The sequence below is a fragment of the Trachypithecus francoisi genome, unplaced genomic scaffold (genome assembly GCF_009764315.1).
Source record: "Trachypithecus francoisi isolate TF-2019V2 unplaced genomic scaffold, Tfra_2.0 Lachesis_group21, whole genome shotgun sequence".
Taxonomy (NCBI): Eukaryota; Metazoa; Chordata; class Mammalia; order Primates; family Cercopithecidae; genus Trachypithecus; species Trachypithecus francoisi.
In genome coordinates, this window is record NW_022681467.1 from 13,713,043 (window position 1) to 13,730,752 (window position 17,710).

At 38.9% G+C, this 17,710-nt stretch overlaps 1 protein-coding gene and 1 long non-coding RNA gene across 2 annotated transcripts in view; one reads left to right on the plus strand and one right to left on the minus strand.

The window, feature by feature from the left end:
• LOC117068451 overlaps positions 1-17,710 on the plus strand; it is a 50,270-nt gene that overhangs the window by 21,942 nt on the left and 10,618 nt on the right. The gene's annotated exons all lie outside the window — the stretch shown is intronic.
• Positions 3,714-5,475, minus strand: LOC117068449 (heterogeneous nuclear ribonucleoproteins C1/C2-like). Its single transcript, XM_033185597.1, has one exon. The coding sequence runs from the start codon at positions 5,282-5,284 to the stop codon at positions 4,478-4,480; it is 807 nt and encodes a 268-aa protein (XP_033041488.1). The 5' UTR covers positions 5,285-5,475; the 3' UTR covers positions 3,714-4,477.

Sequence of the window (17,710 nt, forward strand, 5' to 3'; positions counted from 1 at the left end):
ATTCCCGGGCCTGCAGAAACTTGCCAGGCACTTACCAGGGATGGAAACGGATGCGTGTGTCCCCTCAGCACCTGTAACACAACAGACTCTGATTTCCTTTTCTGGACAGACTTCAGGGTCCAATGCTGCACACAGAATAAAAGACAGCAATGGCAAGAGGGCAGTGTTCAGGGGCTCTCAGGACTGAATAAGCAGTGGGAACCTGACCTTCTGCTGAGTTGCTGATATTTGCAATTACATATTTAAGAAACAGCCTCTTGTTTAAGTAGCGTAGAATAATGTATGGACATATTCACCTTTCTTTTTTTCTTTTTCCACTGAATTTTCCCCCATCATGTGGGTGGCAGCTGCTTCAGAGGAAAGATGCCTAAAGCAGGGCCTGGAAACCAGAAATATCCTGCAGATCTCCCAGGCTTTTGTGTCCTAAGCCCTAGACTCATAGGAAAAATTAGACATTTGCAGTTAAGAAAAATACAGATGACAAGATCTTTCTTCCATCTTTAGACTAGAAAAGCATTTTCCTTTGTTCATGAATGAGAGCAGGGAAGAATAGTGAGGAGGGTCTGTAGTTGCCCTCCCAGAAATGCTTCTGAAAACTGGTAAACCCTTGAAGAGAAAGTGGCCATGTTGTACATTTTGGAGAGGTCCTAGACAGCCTTGCAGGGGGGTTCCTGGGTCCCCTGTGTGGCTGATAGACAATTGAGGTCATTTGGCCTGAAAAGTCTCATTGACTAAGGGGAAGATCTTTTCTGAAGCCTGAGAGCAAAGACATCCTGTCTGTCCACTCTGTCCACAGCTCTGCATCCTTCATTATGCCAAGACTCTACATAGTCAATATTTTGGCATAATGATAATATAATAATAAGAGCTAGCCCTTAGGCTGCAGATACTATGTGCCAGCCACTTTACATATGTTAACTCATTTAATTGTCACAAAAACCTTATGCAGTGGCATTTTACACCCCAATTTACAGATGGGGAAGCTGAGGACACATACCCTGGATTCTAACCTGAGCAGTTTGGCTCTAAGATCCATGCTTGAATTGTGATAGTCAAGGAAAGTAGTATTTCTTATCCAGGCATAGCCTCATACCAGCTAAATGAGTAACTGTATTTACAATGCATATATTTTATCTCAGTAATTCCACAAAGGAGAAAATGAGTACTCCTCGTCTACAGGTAAAAAAAAAAAGAAGTGTATACTAAGATCTGCTCATAATCTTTTGGCAGGCTGGCAGGGGTCAGAAGTGAAGATTTAAGATTCTCAAAGGAACCTGTCTGTGGCCTCAATAGTATCGTGCTCTCAGTTAAGTGTCTGGAACATAATAAGCCCCCAATAAATATCAGTTGCTTTAATGATTATGATGATGATTATGGTTATTATCACCCCCAGAGAAGGCTGCACAGAACCAGTTTCTCAGAACAGAATTGCTGCTCCTTGAGATCCAAATCCTAGTTTTACAGAATTAGACAAGTCTGAGGTTATCACAGTGATTACTCCATCCCTGCCACGGGTGTCCTTGGTCCTTAATTCACTGCTCCTTCCTATTGAGGAGAAGCAAATTATAATAATCTAAATTAAAAGTTTGGTGTACTAACCCTTTCAGAGGTATTTGCATTTAAAAGGAGAGAGCAGTGCTTAAAAATGGAAGCGTATTTAACAATGTAATGACAAGATTCCCTAAATATTTAATAGTGTAATAGAAGGATTTAATAGCTGTGATATGTCGGGGTGATCAGGCTTGCTGTGCTTTTTCGGGTCTTACCCTTGACCCAGTGTTTGTTTCACACATTCCTTCATGTCCTCCTTACAGGTGGGCAGACGCAGTATGGCCCACGGGTTGAGATGCTGCTACATAAATAAGGCCAAGCATGAGTACTGAGGTCAGAAAAATTTCTTTGGCAATAAACATTCTAAAACATCATGACCTCATGAAGCCTGCTAGGAAGCAGCTCTGCTTCCCCAAATGATAAAGGAGCCAGCCTGTTGTGTTTTTATCAAATAGGAGGTGCCAGTGCAGATAAACTTTGCCCACTTTGTATCCTACAAGGTACCGATCTGTGTCATGGAAGGGACGCTCACCCAAACATGTTTGTGCATTTAGAGAAGTGTCATCTTCGGAGAGGAAAGCCATAAATGAGTAAATCTCAGTGATGTTAAATTCCCAGTGGGCCACACACTGGTTGGTAAAGGCCAGCTGATTTATTTGATCCAAATGAGGACAGGCAGTGTTAAATCATTCTCGTGGCATCTAGCACGGCACCTTAATCACACATGATGTTCAATAAAGATTTACGGGGTCAGTGACTGTAATGCATAAGGCACAGGTACTAGAAAGATTGGCAAATACAGACTCAAGATGCCCTGAGTTCTGTCCATAGCACAGTCCCCTGAACGGCTATATGACCTTGGCTCTGTTTCTCAGTGTCTCCATCCTTAGATGCTTCCTCTGTAAAATGAAGGGATGAGGCTAGATAATAAGCAGGGTCATTTCCAGCTAGACAGTGATGTAGAGGTACATTCTGTGCTTGGACATCTTCAAATTAAAGTGGATAGTTAAATTACTCTTTGGAATCTAATGCTTATCCCTTGGGTACATCCACCCTCTGATCAATGGCTTCGTGGTGACAGTCTCTTTCCATGTCCTGCCTCGAGTCTCTTGCAATGATCCACTGTGCAATGATCCACTTATCAATTGTAGAGTCTCAGATGAAACCATTTCCAGGCTTCCAATTTTGTTTCTACTATAAGTTTATGGGTGACAGATGATACAAAATTAATTCCCTTAGGTTCACTCATGTACCATATATCTATTCAAACAACGAGTAGAAATGTAGAAATAACATGGATATTGGCAGCAAGCCTTGAATTATTTGTTTTGGATGACGTGTTCATAGATAGTAGGTTCCTAAGACTTTGATGTTTGCACTTAGACATTTTAATTTTCCATTTTAGGTCTTCGAATCTTATTCATTTTGAATTTTCTTTTAGATAAAATGACTCACAATTATACCTCTTCTCTCATTCCACACCATCACCCAGTAAACAAATAGTCCAATTATATTAACATTTCCCACTTACTCTTTTCTGTTTATTAGTAGAAAAATATTTAGTTTTGAATTTGATTTTGTATTAAACTCAGAGAAATGGCATTTTTCAGCTATTTCTTCTCTGGAAAGAAAATGTTCAAATGTCAGGTCTTTGTGGAATTTTCCTGAGTATTTGGCTTGTGGCAGATATATGAGCAATTTGTCCACTGTGGTTCTTTAACAGCCCATCTTAGAGGTGATAAATAAAATGAGTTGACATGAAATTCATCACCTTAATCTGTATCTGTGGGTTAATGGGAGACATCAAGCACGAGATGCCAAAGTGTCCCCAGTGTTTGACAATACCTGGCATGTGGGTGTCCATGGCAAAGAGATGAAGCTGTCAATCAGTTTGTTTTAATGCTGTTGGACAAATAGCCATACCACCTACCTGTCTGAACACAGCTACCTTCACAGAAAATCAATAAAATGAGTCTCAGTAGCCATGAAAATTAGCACAGCTTCACGAGCTAGGGCCAAGGATCATCTCAGATTAGCTTAAACAGCTAGAGAGGAGAGCAAGCAAGGGTTGGGTTAGTCTGAGAAGTTGACTGGTGGTTCTTTTGGGGGTTTCTATAGGTTACAGATGCTTCTCAGATGCAACATAATAAAGCCTTCTCGAGTTTTTTTTTTTTTTTTTCTTTTTCTCCAAATTCCTGGTTTAATAAGGACTTGTTTATTTTGAGGAAAAAAGGTCCCAAACATCAGGCTGTTCACAAAAATAACCCACAGTATCAACTTTAGAAAACAAATCTTAAGACTATAACACTAATTGTTTTTCTAGAGGATGCATTTGACATGCCAACTCTCATTCACAAAAATACATTGTTACATTTGTGTTGAACTGCCCCACACAGCACACTAATGTGGGGGTGTAACACACATACTTCTAACTCAAAGCTGCTTTCAGGAGCTACTCAACTAAATGAGATTGCCTTTGCAGTTAGGGAAACAACTACTGAACTTATGTATGAATGAATAGAACTGTACTCCCTGCATAACAAGAGATTATTTTGGAGACAGTTGATAAAAACCATACATCCTTTTTATTGTTAAGTCATAAAGAGGCATCAAAATTAAAAGCAAAAATTACAGGGTAAGACTTAACAAAACTACTAGGAGAGTCAAAGGAAGTGAAAATGGGACTAGGCGCAGGGCAATATGAATTAATGAACATGGGAAGGACAAGGATGGGGAGAACAGTGAGCATGTGTTGAAGATACTAGGGGAGAGGATCTGGTGAAAAATTTGATCTTAGACAAGCGCCTAGGTAAAGAAATAATGGGATAAGATTTCTAAACCCCACTATGTGCTTAAGAGTCATCCTCGCCACTGGCGCTGTCTCTGTCATCCTCTCCTTCCTCAGCCTCTTTTTCATCATCCTTGATCAACTCCAGCTGGTCATCCCCCCATCTTCATTATCATCATCATCCAGTAGGTCCCCCTCCTCAGCAGAGTCATCTGCACCCCCCTCAGACTCCATCTTCACATTAGTCTCATCTTTCTTCACGGAGCTGCTGCTCTGCTCCTCTTCTGACTTATCGTTCTTCATCTCTACTGCTTGTTTGCTCTGTTCCTTTTCAATTTTTTCCAGGTTTTCCAGGAGAGAATCCACTTTTTGTTTTATCTGGGTCAACTCCTTCTTAATGGCCTGAAGGTCATCTCCTTTCAACTTTCCAGACTTGGAAGATCCCCGCTGTCCACTCTTAGAATTGAAGCCACTTTTGCCCCTTTGTGAGGTGTTTCCTGATACACGCTGACGTTTCGAGGGCACTACAGCCTGAGCAATAGGAGGAGGAGGAGGTACATGTGCTGGGTAACTGTACATCCTATCATAATAGTCCCGTTGAAAGTCATAGTCCAAGTCAAAAGAGGAGCCGTACATCTCCGCTGCAGATCGTTTCACACCTGCTTTTCCTCGGTTCACTTTTGGCTCTGCAGCCAGGTTAATATCTAAAACCTGGCCAGCAATCATTCTGCCATCCTCTCCTGCTACAGCAGCCCGGGCATTTCTCTCATTAACATATTGAACGAAGGCAAAGCCCTTATGAACAGAGCAGCCCACAATTTTGCCGTACTTCGAAAAGATTGCCTCCACATCAGATTTCTTGACCACAAGAGTGTTGAGATTCCCAATGAACACACGGGATTTCATGGAGCGAGGATCTGTCTTGTTGGTAACGTTGCTGGCCATTGTGTTTGATGATAAGGTTTCTCACAAAGCTGAAAATGTAGCTGAAGATCAAAAAAATCTCACAGGCGGGGGGAGGGAGAAGAGATTCGATTATGAGTCTCCTACTCCCGGATTCTGCGTGGAGAAACCGACTGCTAGTCGAGGTCGGCAACGCGGACACAACCGCTCAGTCTTTGTCTCTTCACAAAATGGCCCCTGTTTTTTTTTTTTTTTATATTTTAGAACATGGTAAAATACACTGCTTTGGTTGACCTTTAGGGTGGTGCAGGCAAGAGACACAGAGTGAGAGGTATGCTGTTGAAGAGTGACTTTCCCTGGGGTTCCTCAATGTGGCCCTGAAGGAGTAATAGTAGAGCTTCAACTTCACCTTTCCATGTCCTGCATCATGGTTTGCCAACTCTAAATGGCTGCACAAATCTGCAAGCTGGAGGCATTGTCTGTGGAACAATAATGCCTGGTTGACCATGTTAGAGCCTATTGAGGGACTGAAATGAAATGACTTATAAAAACTGCTAAGGGATTTAGAAAAGTGCAATAAAGAATAATAGTCTGTTTGGGGTGTTTAGAATCTCACTGTGGTGTTAACATACAGAAGTACCAGTTATAACTGGTCCATTAACCCCGTATTTTCACCCAAATGGTTTGTCCTTCTGTGTTCTCCTCTCAGAAGATGGCACAGGCTAAAATATGGAAATTGTCCTAGACCCATCCACCTACCTCAGGCTAAAATATGGAATATGCCACATAGTCAATCATATACCAAAGCCTACTGTAAAATATGCCCTTATTAGCCTCCACTCCTTTCTATCTGTCTGATTTTATTTCCTTTAGCTCGGATTTTTTTCCAGAAGCTCTCATCTCTATCCTCAATACTCTATTATAGCTACACTGATGACTTTAAATGCAAACCTAATCATATTTCATCCTATTTAACAGCAACTCTTGATTGCTCAAAGAGCAAACCCAAACTTCCTAACAAGGCTTAGGAGGCCCTTTATAATTTCAACTCCCTTAGTCCTCCCATTTCTTCTCTTCTCATTCCTCTCTCATAACCTCAAAGCCCTGTATTTCAGCCATAATAAATAGCTGCAGTTCCTGGAAGGCACTGCAACCTCTCTCACCTCCAGCTTTTTTTTTTTTGATTACTCTTTACTGCAGTTAACAAAGCTCACTCCTATCAATCTTCCAGGATTCAGTGTAGCCGTCCAGGACCTTTTCCCCAATCATCTAAATCAGTGTCAGGGTTTCCTCCCATGTGTGTCCTCAGTAAACTCTATCGAAGCACTCATTATAGCTTATTTCCTTTCAAACTCTCATTTAAATGTAGCATTCATGCAGAAAAGTGCACAACTCATAGTGCATGGCTTACTTATCCTGCAGTGAAGCTACCCGTATGATCACCACTCAGGACAAGAAGCTGAACATAACCAGGACCTCAGAAGACCTCTTAAGGTTTTCTTCCAATCAGTACAATTCCTCTTTCGCAAAGGTAATCATCAATCTTGACTTTTAATATGATAGTTAACATTTATCTGTTTTAGAACTTCGTATAAATGGAATTGGGCACTACAAATACTTTTACGTCTGATTTCGCTTACTCAATAGTATATCTGTGAAGATTTTCTATGTTGTGTGTAGCTGCAGCTCTTTTATTTTCATTATTGCATAGTATTCCATTGTATGAGTAAAGTACTATGTGTCTATTCATTCTCCTGTGGTTAGACATTTGTGTTGTTTCTGGATTTTGGTTTTTGCAAATAATGGTTCTCCGAACATTTTTATTCCTGCCTTTTGGTGAAAATATACACTCATTTCTCTTGGGTACATATTTGGGAAATATAGAGTAGGCAAGCATCTGGCTTTAATATATACTGCCCCAAATTTCCAAAATGATCTTACTAATTTTCTCTTTCTGGCAGTGTACGTAGATTATAATTGTTTCCCATTATTGTCAACAATGGGCATTGCTAGTAGTGAGTCATTCTGGTGGTTGTAGAGTGGTGTCTCGCTGTGGTTATAATTTTCTTTTTGTGCTTTACAAATGTTTATTGGTCATATAGCTGTCCTGTTTTGTAAATACCAGTTGAAGTCTTTTGCTCATTTATCTATTGGAGTGTCTTTTTTATTCTTATTAATTTGTAGGAGTGATTTGTCAGGTACATGTAATCAAAATATAGTTTCCCACTGTGTGGCTTACTTTCTTACTCTTTTAATTGTGCCTTTTGATGAACAGAAGTTCTTATTTTTAATGTTATCCAATTGATTAGCTGTTTCCTCTATGGTCATTACTCTTTTGCTCTGTTTAAGAAAACTTTCTCCAGCTGGAAGTAGACAAGATAGTTTTGGACACATTTTTCTATAGATTTTTTTGTTTTCCCTTTCACACATATATCAATAATCTATCAGGAATTGTTTTTCATGTATATCCCACTGCATTTTACTTACCCTGTTAGTTGCCTGTCTCTCCAACTAGACTGTAAAGAGCTAGGAGGAAGAATGTGAATTGCAGCTTCCTAACCTCCAACAGGGGAACCATCTGTGTGATGTTTAGGTTTCTGCCACTCTCAAGCAGTAGAACTTTTTCTTACTTTCAGTTAATTTTTCTCTCTGAGTTTAAAAACTTTTTTAGATGCAGTGAAAATTGCATCCTAATGTGTTCTTTAAGAAAACATACACACCACTCCTTCGCCATTGCGATGCTCTTTTACTGTTGGGATGGTTGTCTTGTTGCACATGCTATGTTTTATTTTTGTGATTGTTGATGTCCTTTTCAAATCCATGCTAAGAAATTTGGAGCAGAAAACAGTGTGATGTTTATTTAAATTATTTAGTTTAATAATTGTTTCCAAGCAGTTATTGATTTAACCTTTTCTCCTATTAATGATATATATTTTTAAAAAATAGACGGCATATCCTTACTATTCAAACATTAAATATACACATTGAGAAATCTTTTCTTACCTCTGTTCAGATCAACCCACTACTCCTTTTCCATCTTGGTCTACCAGTTTTGTGGATTTCTTGTGTGCCATACCCTGGTTTATTTATATGCAGGGGCAAGCTGCATGGCAACCAAGGGTGAATGACCTGATAACAAACATAGCAGGTGATCTGGAAAAACACTTACTGGGAGAGAAACTCATAGAGACATAAGAGTTTAGTGCCTGTGTGATCCCCCATTATTCTGTGGGATAGCAGACAAGGATCCTGAAAGGCCAGTTGTCAGATTTTGGGATTAGGTCTCCAGCCAGTGGGTGGTGGGGCGCATGGGTCCCCTCCACTGATACTATCTTTTCCAAATCTTGTGGCTGAAGCTATGTGACAGTAGTTAATTGCTCTACGTCAGGACCAAGTGTTCTATCTCAGTCCTTTCCAGGATTAATTGCCTTAAGCTGACAATTTTTATGGAGCCCTACAGAGGTTATTACCTTTTCTGAGGGTCCAGCCCACAGGGAATCAATAGAATTAAATGTTATGTCTCAGATCACCCCTTATCACAGGGACAGATGCTTTGCATAATTACCCTCTGAGTCAGGAACCCATATCATTTTAATCTATAAGATCATGAGGCTAGTCCCTAGTATTGCTATAGGAGACACTGGACTATGGTTATGATATAAATAAGAAAATGGGAGCCATGAGTAACACCTGAGGTCCTCTCCCAACACAGAGGCTCAGAAAGCCCAATACCAGCCCAGAGGACAAGTTCCAGGTTGCTGAAAGCTCTAGACAATCCTTCTTCCTGCTTCCATGTATGGGGCACTGAACGTTCCACCTCCCCACTGTTGCTGATGCTGACGCAGGTGGTGCATTGGTACAGGCTAAGATGCTCCCTACCTGGCCAAAAGATAATTAAGTTATTATGTTGTTTAAAACACACCTAGAATTTAGGTTAATTTGCTGGATCTTTGAGACATGGGGGATCTTGTTGGCTACTTGACCTTGGTGTCTGATAGATCCTATGTTATGTCATCAGCACGATTATCCCCCACCTAGGAATTAGGCCACAACCAAGATTATAGAGTGGTATGTTGCCTACTGGGACAACCATGAATGTACACTGCTCAGATATCTCTACAAGAAAAACCTGCTGAAAGGAATGCAAATAGCTGACAGTCTACTCTAGCACCTGCAAGATCTGCTGCAGCATCTGAGCTGAGAGTGCACTGTTCCCAAGCTGCCTTCAGTCATTGTCTACATGCCATGGAGGGACTAGGGTCTGGGCTTTACTATTTATTGAGAGACTCCTCTACAGCTGTTCTTTGCATTGGAACTCCCCACTGGGGTGGCTAAGACTTTCTCAGAGCTGCATCACGTTGTAGCCTCTTTCTGTGTTATCCTCCTTTCCTTGCCTTCTTCATTCATGGCATCAGGCCTGCAGAATGGTCCGAAGCCTTTCTCTCACTCTTTTATCTTTCACAGGTTTTACCTCAATAAATCCCTGAAACTTCTACTCCTGTTTTAGTGTCTCCTTTCTGAAGGTCCTTAATTGGCAAGCATACCCCAGGAGGATTATTCCTTCACACTTGGGCCAGAGGGATGCATAGGGTCCTGGAAGACATTGCAGGAAAATTTGAAATGACTAGTTGATCACCTGCACCCTGGGCTCAGATTTTGTTCAACTGAGGTAGAAAAGCATAGGCTGTTGATCCATAGGGAGATAACAGCTCAGGGGAACTACATTTCCCAGCCTGGAAAGTGTCATGTGTAGTCGTAAGGGTCGATCAGTTAGTGGCCTTTTTCCTAATTGGTGATCCTAAGCAGTGAGTGGAGTTGGCCAGACTCAGTGTCTGCAGCTGCTATCCAGAGGTTAAGACTATTGAATTCAGGTATTCAGAATTGGTGTTAGCCTCTTTTACTTATTAGGAATACTGTATTAACCTAGAAGGATGGGAGATTTCATTGGCGTGGCATGCTTGGCCTTGGGATCTAAGATGCCTATTAGACAATTGAATTTACTGGCAAGTAATGAGTGATATGTCTCAATAGAATATTTCAGAACATGGGAGATACTGGAAACAGTCTTTTAGAAGATGTGGGAATGACTGTCATTTAGAGTTTCATTCTAAATGTGGTGGGAACCCACTGGAATGCTCTAAGTAGGAGTGTGATGAACATTTCCTGATTTGTATTTACAAAAGCTCACTCTGGCTGCTGCGCAGAGAATAGTCTGTAGCAGGGAAAGCTGGAAGGAGATTAGTTAGGTCTACTGTAATTGTCTAGGAGAAAGAAGAGTGTGGCCTCAACTAAGGCAGGGGTTGTTGGAGCAGTGAGAAGTTGTATGACCGAGAGTATATTGTGAAGGATTATCCAATAATCCACTTATGGATTTGAAGTGAGTTCTATAAATTCAAAGTGAGTTGTGGCAAAAATTTAGACATCAAAGATAGTTCTACAGATCCCCAGAGGTTACATTCCAAACAATGAGAATCACATGGGTACAGTTTTGATTTTTGAGATGCTTTCTACGAATCACCTGAAAAAGGTAAATTGGCACTATTTCCACTTTGAAATTATGCTTTTAATGATGATGATGATCACGGGTTTAGTTGATAAGAAAACAAGTACTTTTTATAACGCACATGTGATATAACTACTATTCTTAGTGGTTGAAGACTTTATAAATAATTCATCATTTAGTGTTTGTGATGTCAGTAATAAAGAACACTCAATTAAATATTACATAAAACTTTGACTTATTTTCTATGAACTTTTTACAATTTATTATATTACTTAATATTACATAAATATTAAATTATTTATTACATAAAACATCGGCTTATTTTCTATGAACTCTTTGGTGATCACACATTTTTATAGAAAAGGGATACCGAATAAAGCAGAGTGGAAATGATTATAATAATCAGGAGCCTTTATAAATGCTGTGAGAGTATGTGTTATTACTCAAAGCGGATTTTAAGTTGAAGACATCAAATTTCAAATCCGAGTTTTACTCTTTTTATCTTTGTGGCTTTGAACAATTCATTTAACTATAGCTTATTTTAAATATTAATAGCTGAAGTACTGCTACCCACCTGGCAGTAGTTAATAAGGATTTAAGAAGGATTTGCCAATGCCTACCATGTAAAAATACCTGGTCAAGTTTATTTGAATGCAAACTTATTTATACTGATATCAAGAATATCTATTTTATTACTGATGTTTTCTATTGGCAATTGACAATATTTATTGTATCTTGGATGTTGACTATTTTTCTTAAATTGTGGTTCTCAAACACTGAAAATTTTGACCCCCAGGGATCATTTGACAATGCCTGAAGACATTTTTGGTTAGTATCACTTGAGAGCACTATTGGCATGTGGTAGGTAGAGGCCAGGAATGTGGCTAACTACTCTTCAATGAACCACCCAGCCACCCCCTCCACCACCTTACTCCCAGAAACAAAGAAGTATGCATTCCTAAATGTTAATAGTGCCAAGGTTAAGAAGCCCTGCTCCAAAACATAGTTGGGTCATACAAAATGTTCTCAGCTATAATTATATTTTTTGATTTCTTGTTTTAGTCATTTGAGTATGGTGAAATTTCACTAGAGCACCTGGCATCATGAGAGCCTTAGGAAATACTAGAAAGTTGTTTGTGATTTGTGAAGTATTATGTTCGTGCTCAGCAAGCATCCACTCTCCTATTCTGTGGCATTTTTGGCCACTTCATCAATTCTGGGTTCAGTCATATGACTTGGCTTTGGCCAATGCAATGTTAACAGGTGTGATGCAAGTGGAAGCTTTAACTGGGTCTTGATGGCTTGGTTTACCTTTCACTCTTCCGCCATTTACTATTAGAACCTTCTCTAAGCAGCCTTTGGCCCAAGGATACAAGAAACACTTGGATCATGCCCAAATCCAAGCCATGACAAGTCTACCTGATGTTTAGCTTAAAGCAGAACTGCCTGCGGAGCCCAGCCAAGGCCAGCCCAGATACAGACCTGCAGACTTGGGAAATGCTAGTTGTTGTAAGACACCTAGTTTTGAGATGGTTGATTATACAGCATTATTGTGGCAAGAGCTGATTAATGCATGGCATTGACAAGACATTATTTACTAAGTCTGCATGTTCAGTGGACCTGAACAGGTAAGGAAGATCAGCACTTTGAATATGGGAAGAAAACAATGCAATAACGTGGAGATGTTTATAATTAGTAACGGTCTCCAAAGATCCTGGGAACAAATCTGGCTATCACCAGCTCAAGGATTTTAGAGATGTATTTGATATTTGTTATCTGGACATTTGAGCATTATCACATCTTGAATGAGCATTTCTCTAAAACAGGTCAGAGAAAATGTTTCCAGCAGTGATTATATAGTTTTGATCAATTGAAAAATGTGTATGTGTGAATATTTTTTTAGAGGGTGGAAGTGGGTCCAGAACTTTCACTGGATTCTCAAAAGCACATGTGGCCTTCTTTATCCCTCTCATCAAACCAAATCAAACCAAACAAACCAAAACAAAAACAAAGTAACAAAACGTCCACAAAGGATTCTTAATCCTTGGATCTAGATGCTATAATATTGGACCGCCTATGTACCCTTGTGGAATGCTATTTTTTCATTCTCTGAGATCTCATTTGCCAACAAAACCTGCTTTCTTTTTCTCCTGATTCCATAATACTTCTTTGTAACACGCTTACTAATAGGTTTACTAGGCAGAAGAACTTGGGGGTAGAAACCATGACATGTAAGCCATCTGTTGTGGCTGTTGTGGCATATGTGCTGCTATCGTCACTCAGTGTTTGGCAGTGTCATACTCCTGATTTAAAACTTTATTTGAGTGGAAAATAGGAATTATGATGATTTAACACTTGTATGTATGTATACATGACTTAGAATTTGTATTTACATTTAGGGTGAGTGAAAGATCAAAATACAGTCGTGAGTCAAAACCTTCTGGCTCTGGAAGGAATACTAGAGTGTAGGCAGCCTGAAGGATGGTCTCTGTACAGATGGTGGAACATCTGTTTCATGTGCCAAGTAAACTTACAGAGGCACATCTTCCCCTACAGTGTGTGGTGGAACTGTGCATGTGTATTTCTAAGACTAGCTATGACCAAGAAGTCCACGTTCGACTTTAAAAAATTAAACCTTTGGCCGGGCGCGGTGGTTCACGCCTGTAATCCCAGCACTAGGGGAGGCCGAGGCGGCCGGATCACGAGGTCAGGAGATCGGCACCATCTTGGCTAACACAGTGAAACCCCCTCTCTACTAAAAACATAAAAAATTAGCCGGGCGCGGTGGCGGGCGCCTGTAGTCCCAGCTACTGAGGCTAAGGCAGGAGAATGGTGTGAACCCGGGAGGTGGAGCTTGCAGTGAGGGGAGATCGCGCCAGCCTGGGCGGCAGAGCGAGACTCCATCTCAAAAAAACAAAAAACAAAAAACAAAAAACAAAAATCCTTTTACTCTGAGATTAGTGTAGATGCATATGTATCTTACAATGAAATGGAATTTTACAACATCTTGTAAGAAATAACAAGATATTGACATTGATACAGTTTAGATACAGAGTATTTCCATCACGAAAGGCTCCCTCTTATGTGCCCTTACATAGCCACACCCACTTCTCTCCTGTCTCACCACTCCCTTAACTCTGGGCTGTGGTTATTCTGTTTTCCATCTCCAGAATTTTGTAACTTCTGGTATGTCGAATAACTAGAATCACACCATATGCAACTTTTGGGATTGGCTTTTTTCACTCAGGGTAATTCTCTGGAGATTCATTCAGGTTGCTGTGTGCATCAGTAGCCTTCTCCCTTTTATTAGAGAGTAACAATCATTATGCACATGTAGCACAGTTTGTTTGACCATTCACCCATTGGAGGTGAAGCATGTTTTGAACTGTTTCCATGTTTTGGCTGCTATGAATGACATCTGAGAACATCTGAGCTGTTCCATGTTTTGGCTACTGTGAATAAAGCTGCCATCAACATTCACTTTCAGGTTTTTGTATAAACACATTTTCATCTCTGCTGAATAAATGTCCAGGAGAGGAATTGTTGGGTTATATGGTAGTTGCATATTTAGTTTTTAAAGATATCAACAACTGTTTTCCAGTGTGGTTGTACCATTTTACATATGCATAAGCAATGTATGAGTGATCCAGTTTCTGCACATCTTTGCCAGCGTGTGGTGGTGTCACTTAATAAAAGAACAAAAAATCATTCTGATAGTGTGTGGTAATATTGTGGCTTTAGTTTGTCTTTCCCCAATGGCTAATATATTGACCATCTTTATACGTGCTAATTTACCATCTACAAATCTTCCTCAGTGAAATATCTCTTTACGCCTTTTCCTAATTATCTAACTTTTTGTCTGCTGAGTTTTATGCATTCTGTATACATTTTAGATAAAAGTCCATTGCCAGATATGTGAAATGCAAATATTTTCTTCTAATAATCTATAGCTTGTCTTTTTATCTTAACAGTCTTTTACAGATTAGCAGTTTTTAATTTTGATAAAGTCCAATTTGTCAAGTTTTGCTTTTATGGATTATGCTTGTGATGTTAATTATAAGAACTCTTTGCTTAGTTCTAGACTGGGAATATTTTTTTTTTTTCTAAAAGTTTTATTGTTTTATGTTTTGCATCTAAACTCATGACACATTTTGAGTTACTTTTTGTACATAGTGTGTGAAACACGTGCCGGGTTTTATGTTTTTGTTTGTTCTTTTTTTGTTTTGTAAATTTTTAATTTATTTTTTATTTTTAAACTTTTATTTTAAATTCAGGGGTACATGTGCAGGTTTGTTACATAGGTAAACATGTGTCATGGGGTTTTTTATGCAGATTATTTCATCACCCAAGTATTAAGCCTAGTGCCCACTAGTTATTTTTCCTGATCTTCTCTCTCCTTCCACCCTTTACCTTCTGGCCCCGTGTATATTGTTTCCCTCTATATGTCCATGTGTTCTCATTATTTAGCTCCCACTTATAAGTAAGAACGTATGAGATTTGGTTTTCTGTTATTAGTTTGCTAAGGAAAATGGCTTCCAGCTCCATCCATGTTGCTGCAAAGCATATAATCTCATTCTTTTTTACGGCTGCATAGTATTCCATGGTGTCCATGTACCATATTTTCTTTATTCAGTCTATAATTTATGGCCATTTAGGTTGATTCTATGTCTTTGTTGTTGTGAATGGTGCTATAAAGAACATATATGTTCATGTGTCTTTATAATAGAATGGTTTATATTCCTTTGGGTATATACCCAGTAATGAGACTGCTGGGTCAAATGGTATTTCTGTCTTCAGGTCATTGAGGAATCACCACATTGTCTTCTACAATGGTCGAACTAATTTACACTTCCGCCAACAGTGTATAAGCACTCCTTTTTCTTTACAACCTTGCTAGCATCTGTTATTTTTTGACTTTTTAATAATAGACATTCTGACTGGTATGAGATGGTATCTCATTATGGTTTTGACTTGCATTTCTCTAATGATCAGTGATGTTGAGCTTTTCTTCATGATTGTTGGCAACACATATGTCTTCTTTTGAGAAGTATCTGTTCTTGTCCTGCTCACATTTTAATGTTTTGTTTTGTTTTGTTTTTTCTTCTAACTTTGTTTACATTCCTTATAGATGCTGAACATTAGACCTTTTCCAGATACATAGTTTGGAAAAATTTCCTTCCATCCTGGAGGTTGTCTGTTTATTCTGTTGATAGTTTCTTTTACTGTGCAGAAGGTCTTTAGTTTAATTAGATCCCACTTGTCAATTTTTGTTTTTGTTCCAATTACCTTTGGGGTCTTTGTCATGAAATCTTTGCTCATACCTATGTCTTGAATGGTATTGCCTAGGTTGTCTTCCAAGGATTTCATAATTTGGGGTTTTACATTTAAGTCTTTAATTCATCATGATTTAATTTTGGTATATGGTATAAGGAAAGGGTCCACTTTCAATTTACTGCATATGGCTAGCCATTTATTCATAACACCGTTTATTGAAAAGAGAATCCTTTCTCTATTGCTTGTTTTTGTCAGGTTTCTCAAAGATGAGATGGTTGTAGATGTACTGTCTTATTTCTGGTCCCCTGTTCTGTTCCATTGATCTATATGTCTGTTCTTGTAGCAGTACCATGCTGTTTTGGTTACTGTAGCCCTGCAGTATAGTTTAAAGTGGGGTAGAATGATGCCTTCAGCTTTCTTCTTGTTGTTTAGGATTGCCTTGGCTATCCAGGCTTTTTTTTTTTTTTTTCATTCCACATACATTTTAAAATAGTTTTCTCTAGTTCTGTGAAAAATGTAAATGGTAGTTTAACGGGAATAGCATTGAATCTATAAATTGCTTTGGGCAGTATGGACATTTTAATGACAATGATTCTTCTTATCCATGAGCATGAAATGTTTTTCCATTTGTTTGTTTCATCTCTGATTTATCTGCGCAGTGGTTTGTACTTCTCTTTATAGAGATCTTTCACATCCCTTTTCAGCTATATTCCTAGGTATTTTATTCTTTTTGTGGCAATTGTGAATAGGAGTTTACTTGTGATTTGGCTCTCAGGTGGCCTGTTGTTGGTGTATAGAAATGTTAGTGATTTTTGCACATTAATTTTGTATCCTGATACTTTGCTGAAGGTTTTTTATCAGCTTGAGAATGTTTTGGGCTAAGACAATGGGATCTTCTAGATATGGGATCATGTCATCTGCAAACAGAGATAGTCTGACTTCCTCTCTTTCTATCTGGATACGCTTTATTTCTCACTCTTGCCTGATTGCCCTGGCCAGAACTTCCAATACTATGTTGACTATGAGTTGTGAGAGATGGCACCCTTGTCTTGTATGACTTTTCAAGGGGCATGCTTGTTTACTTTTGTTGCCTATGGGTGTCCATTTACTCCATCACCACTTGTTTAAAAGGCTATCTTTCCTCCATTGAGTAATTGAATAATTTTTGTATCTTTGTCAAAAAATCAATTAAACATACTTGCGTGGTTCTATTTTCTTGTTCTCTGTTCTTTTTCATTGGCATATGTGTCTATCCCTTTACCAATACTACACAGTGTTGATTAGTGTGGGTGTGTGTATATGTCCTGAAATTAGGAAAACTGACTCCTTGCACTATATTCTTCTTTTAAAACATTGTTTAAGCTATTTCTAGTTATTTTACCTTTCCATCTGGATATTATAATTACCTTGTCTATATCTACAAAATTTTTGCTTGGATTTTTAATAGTAATTGTGTTAAAGATGTACACCAGTTTGGAGAGAACTGGCATCTTTACTGTGTTGACTCACCCAGTACATTGTATGTATCACCATTTTATAATTTATTTGATGTACTTAATTAGTATTTTGGAGTTTACAGAAAATGAGTTCCTTACATGTGTTGCTAGATTTATACTTAGGTATTTCATTTTTGAGCAACTGAAATGGTATTACATATTTCATTTCAGTGTCCATGTGCTTATTGGTAGTAT

Bases quoted from the DNA above. Each gene is read 5' to 3' on its own strand.
- LOC117068449 (XM_033185597.1), bottom strand. From the start codon at position 5,284: ATGGCCAGCAACGTTACCAACAAGACAGATCCTCGCTCCATGAAATCC.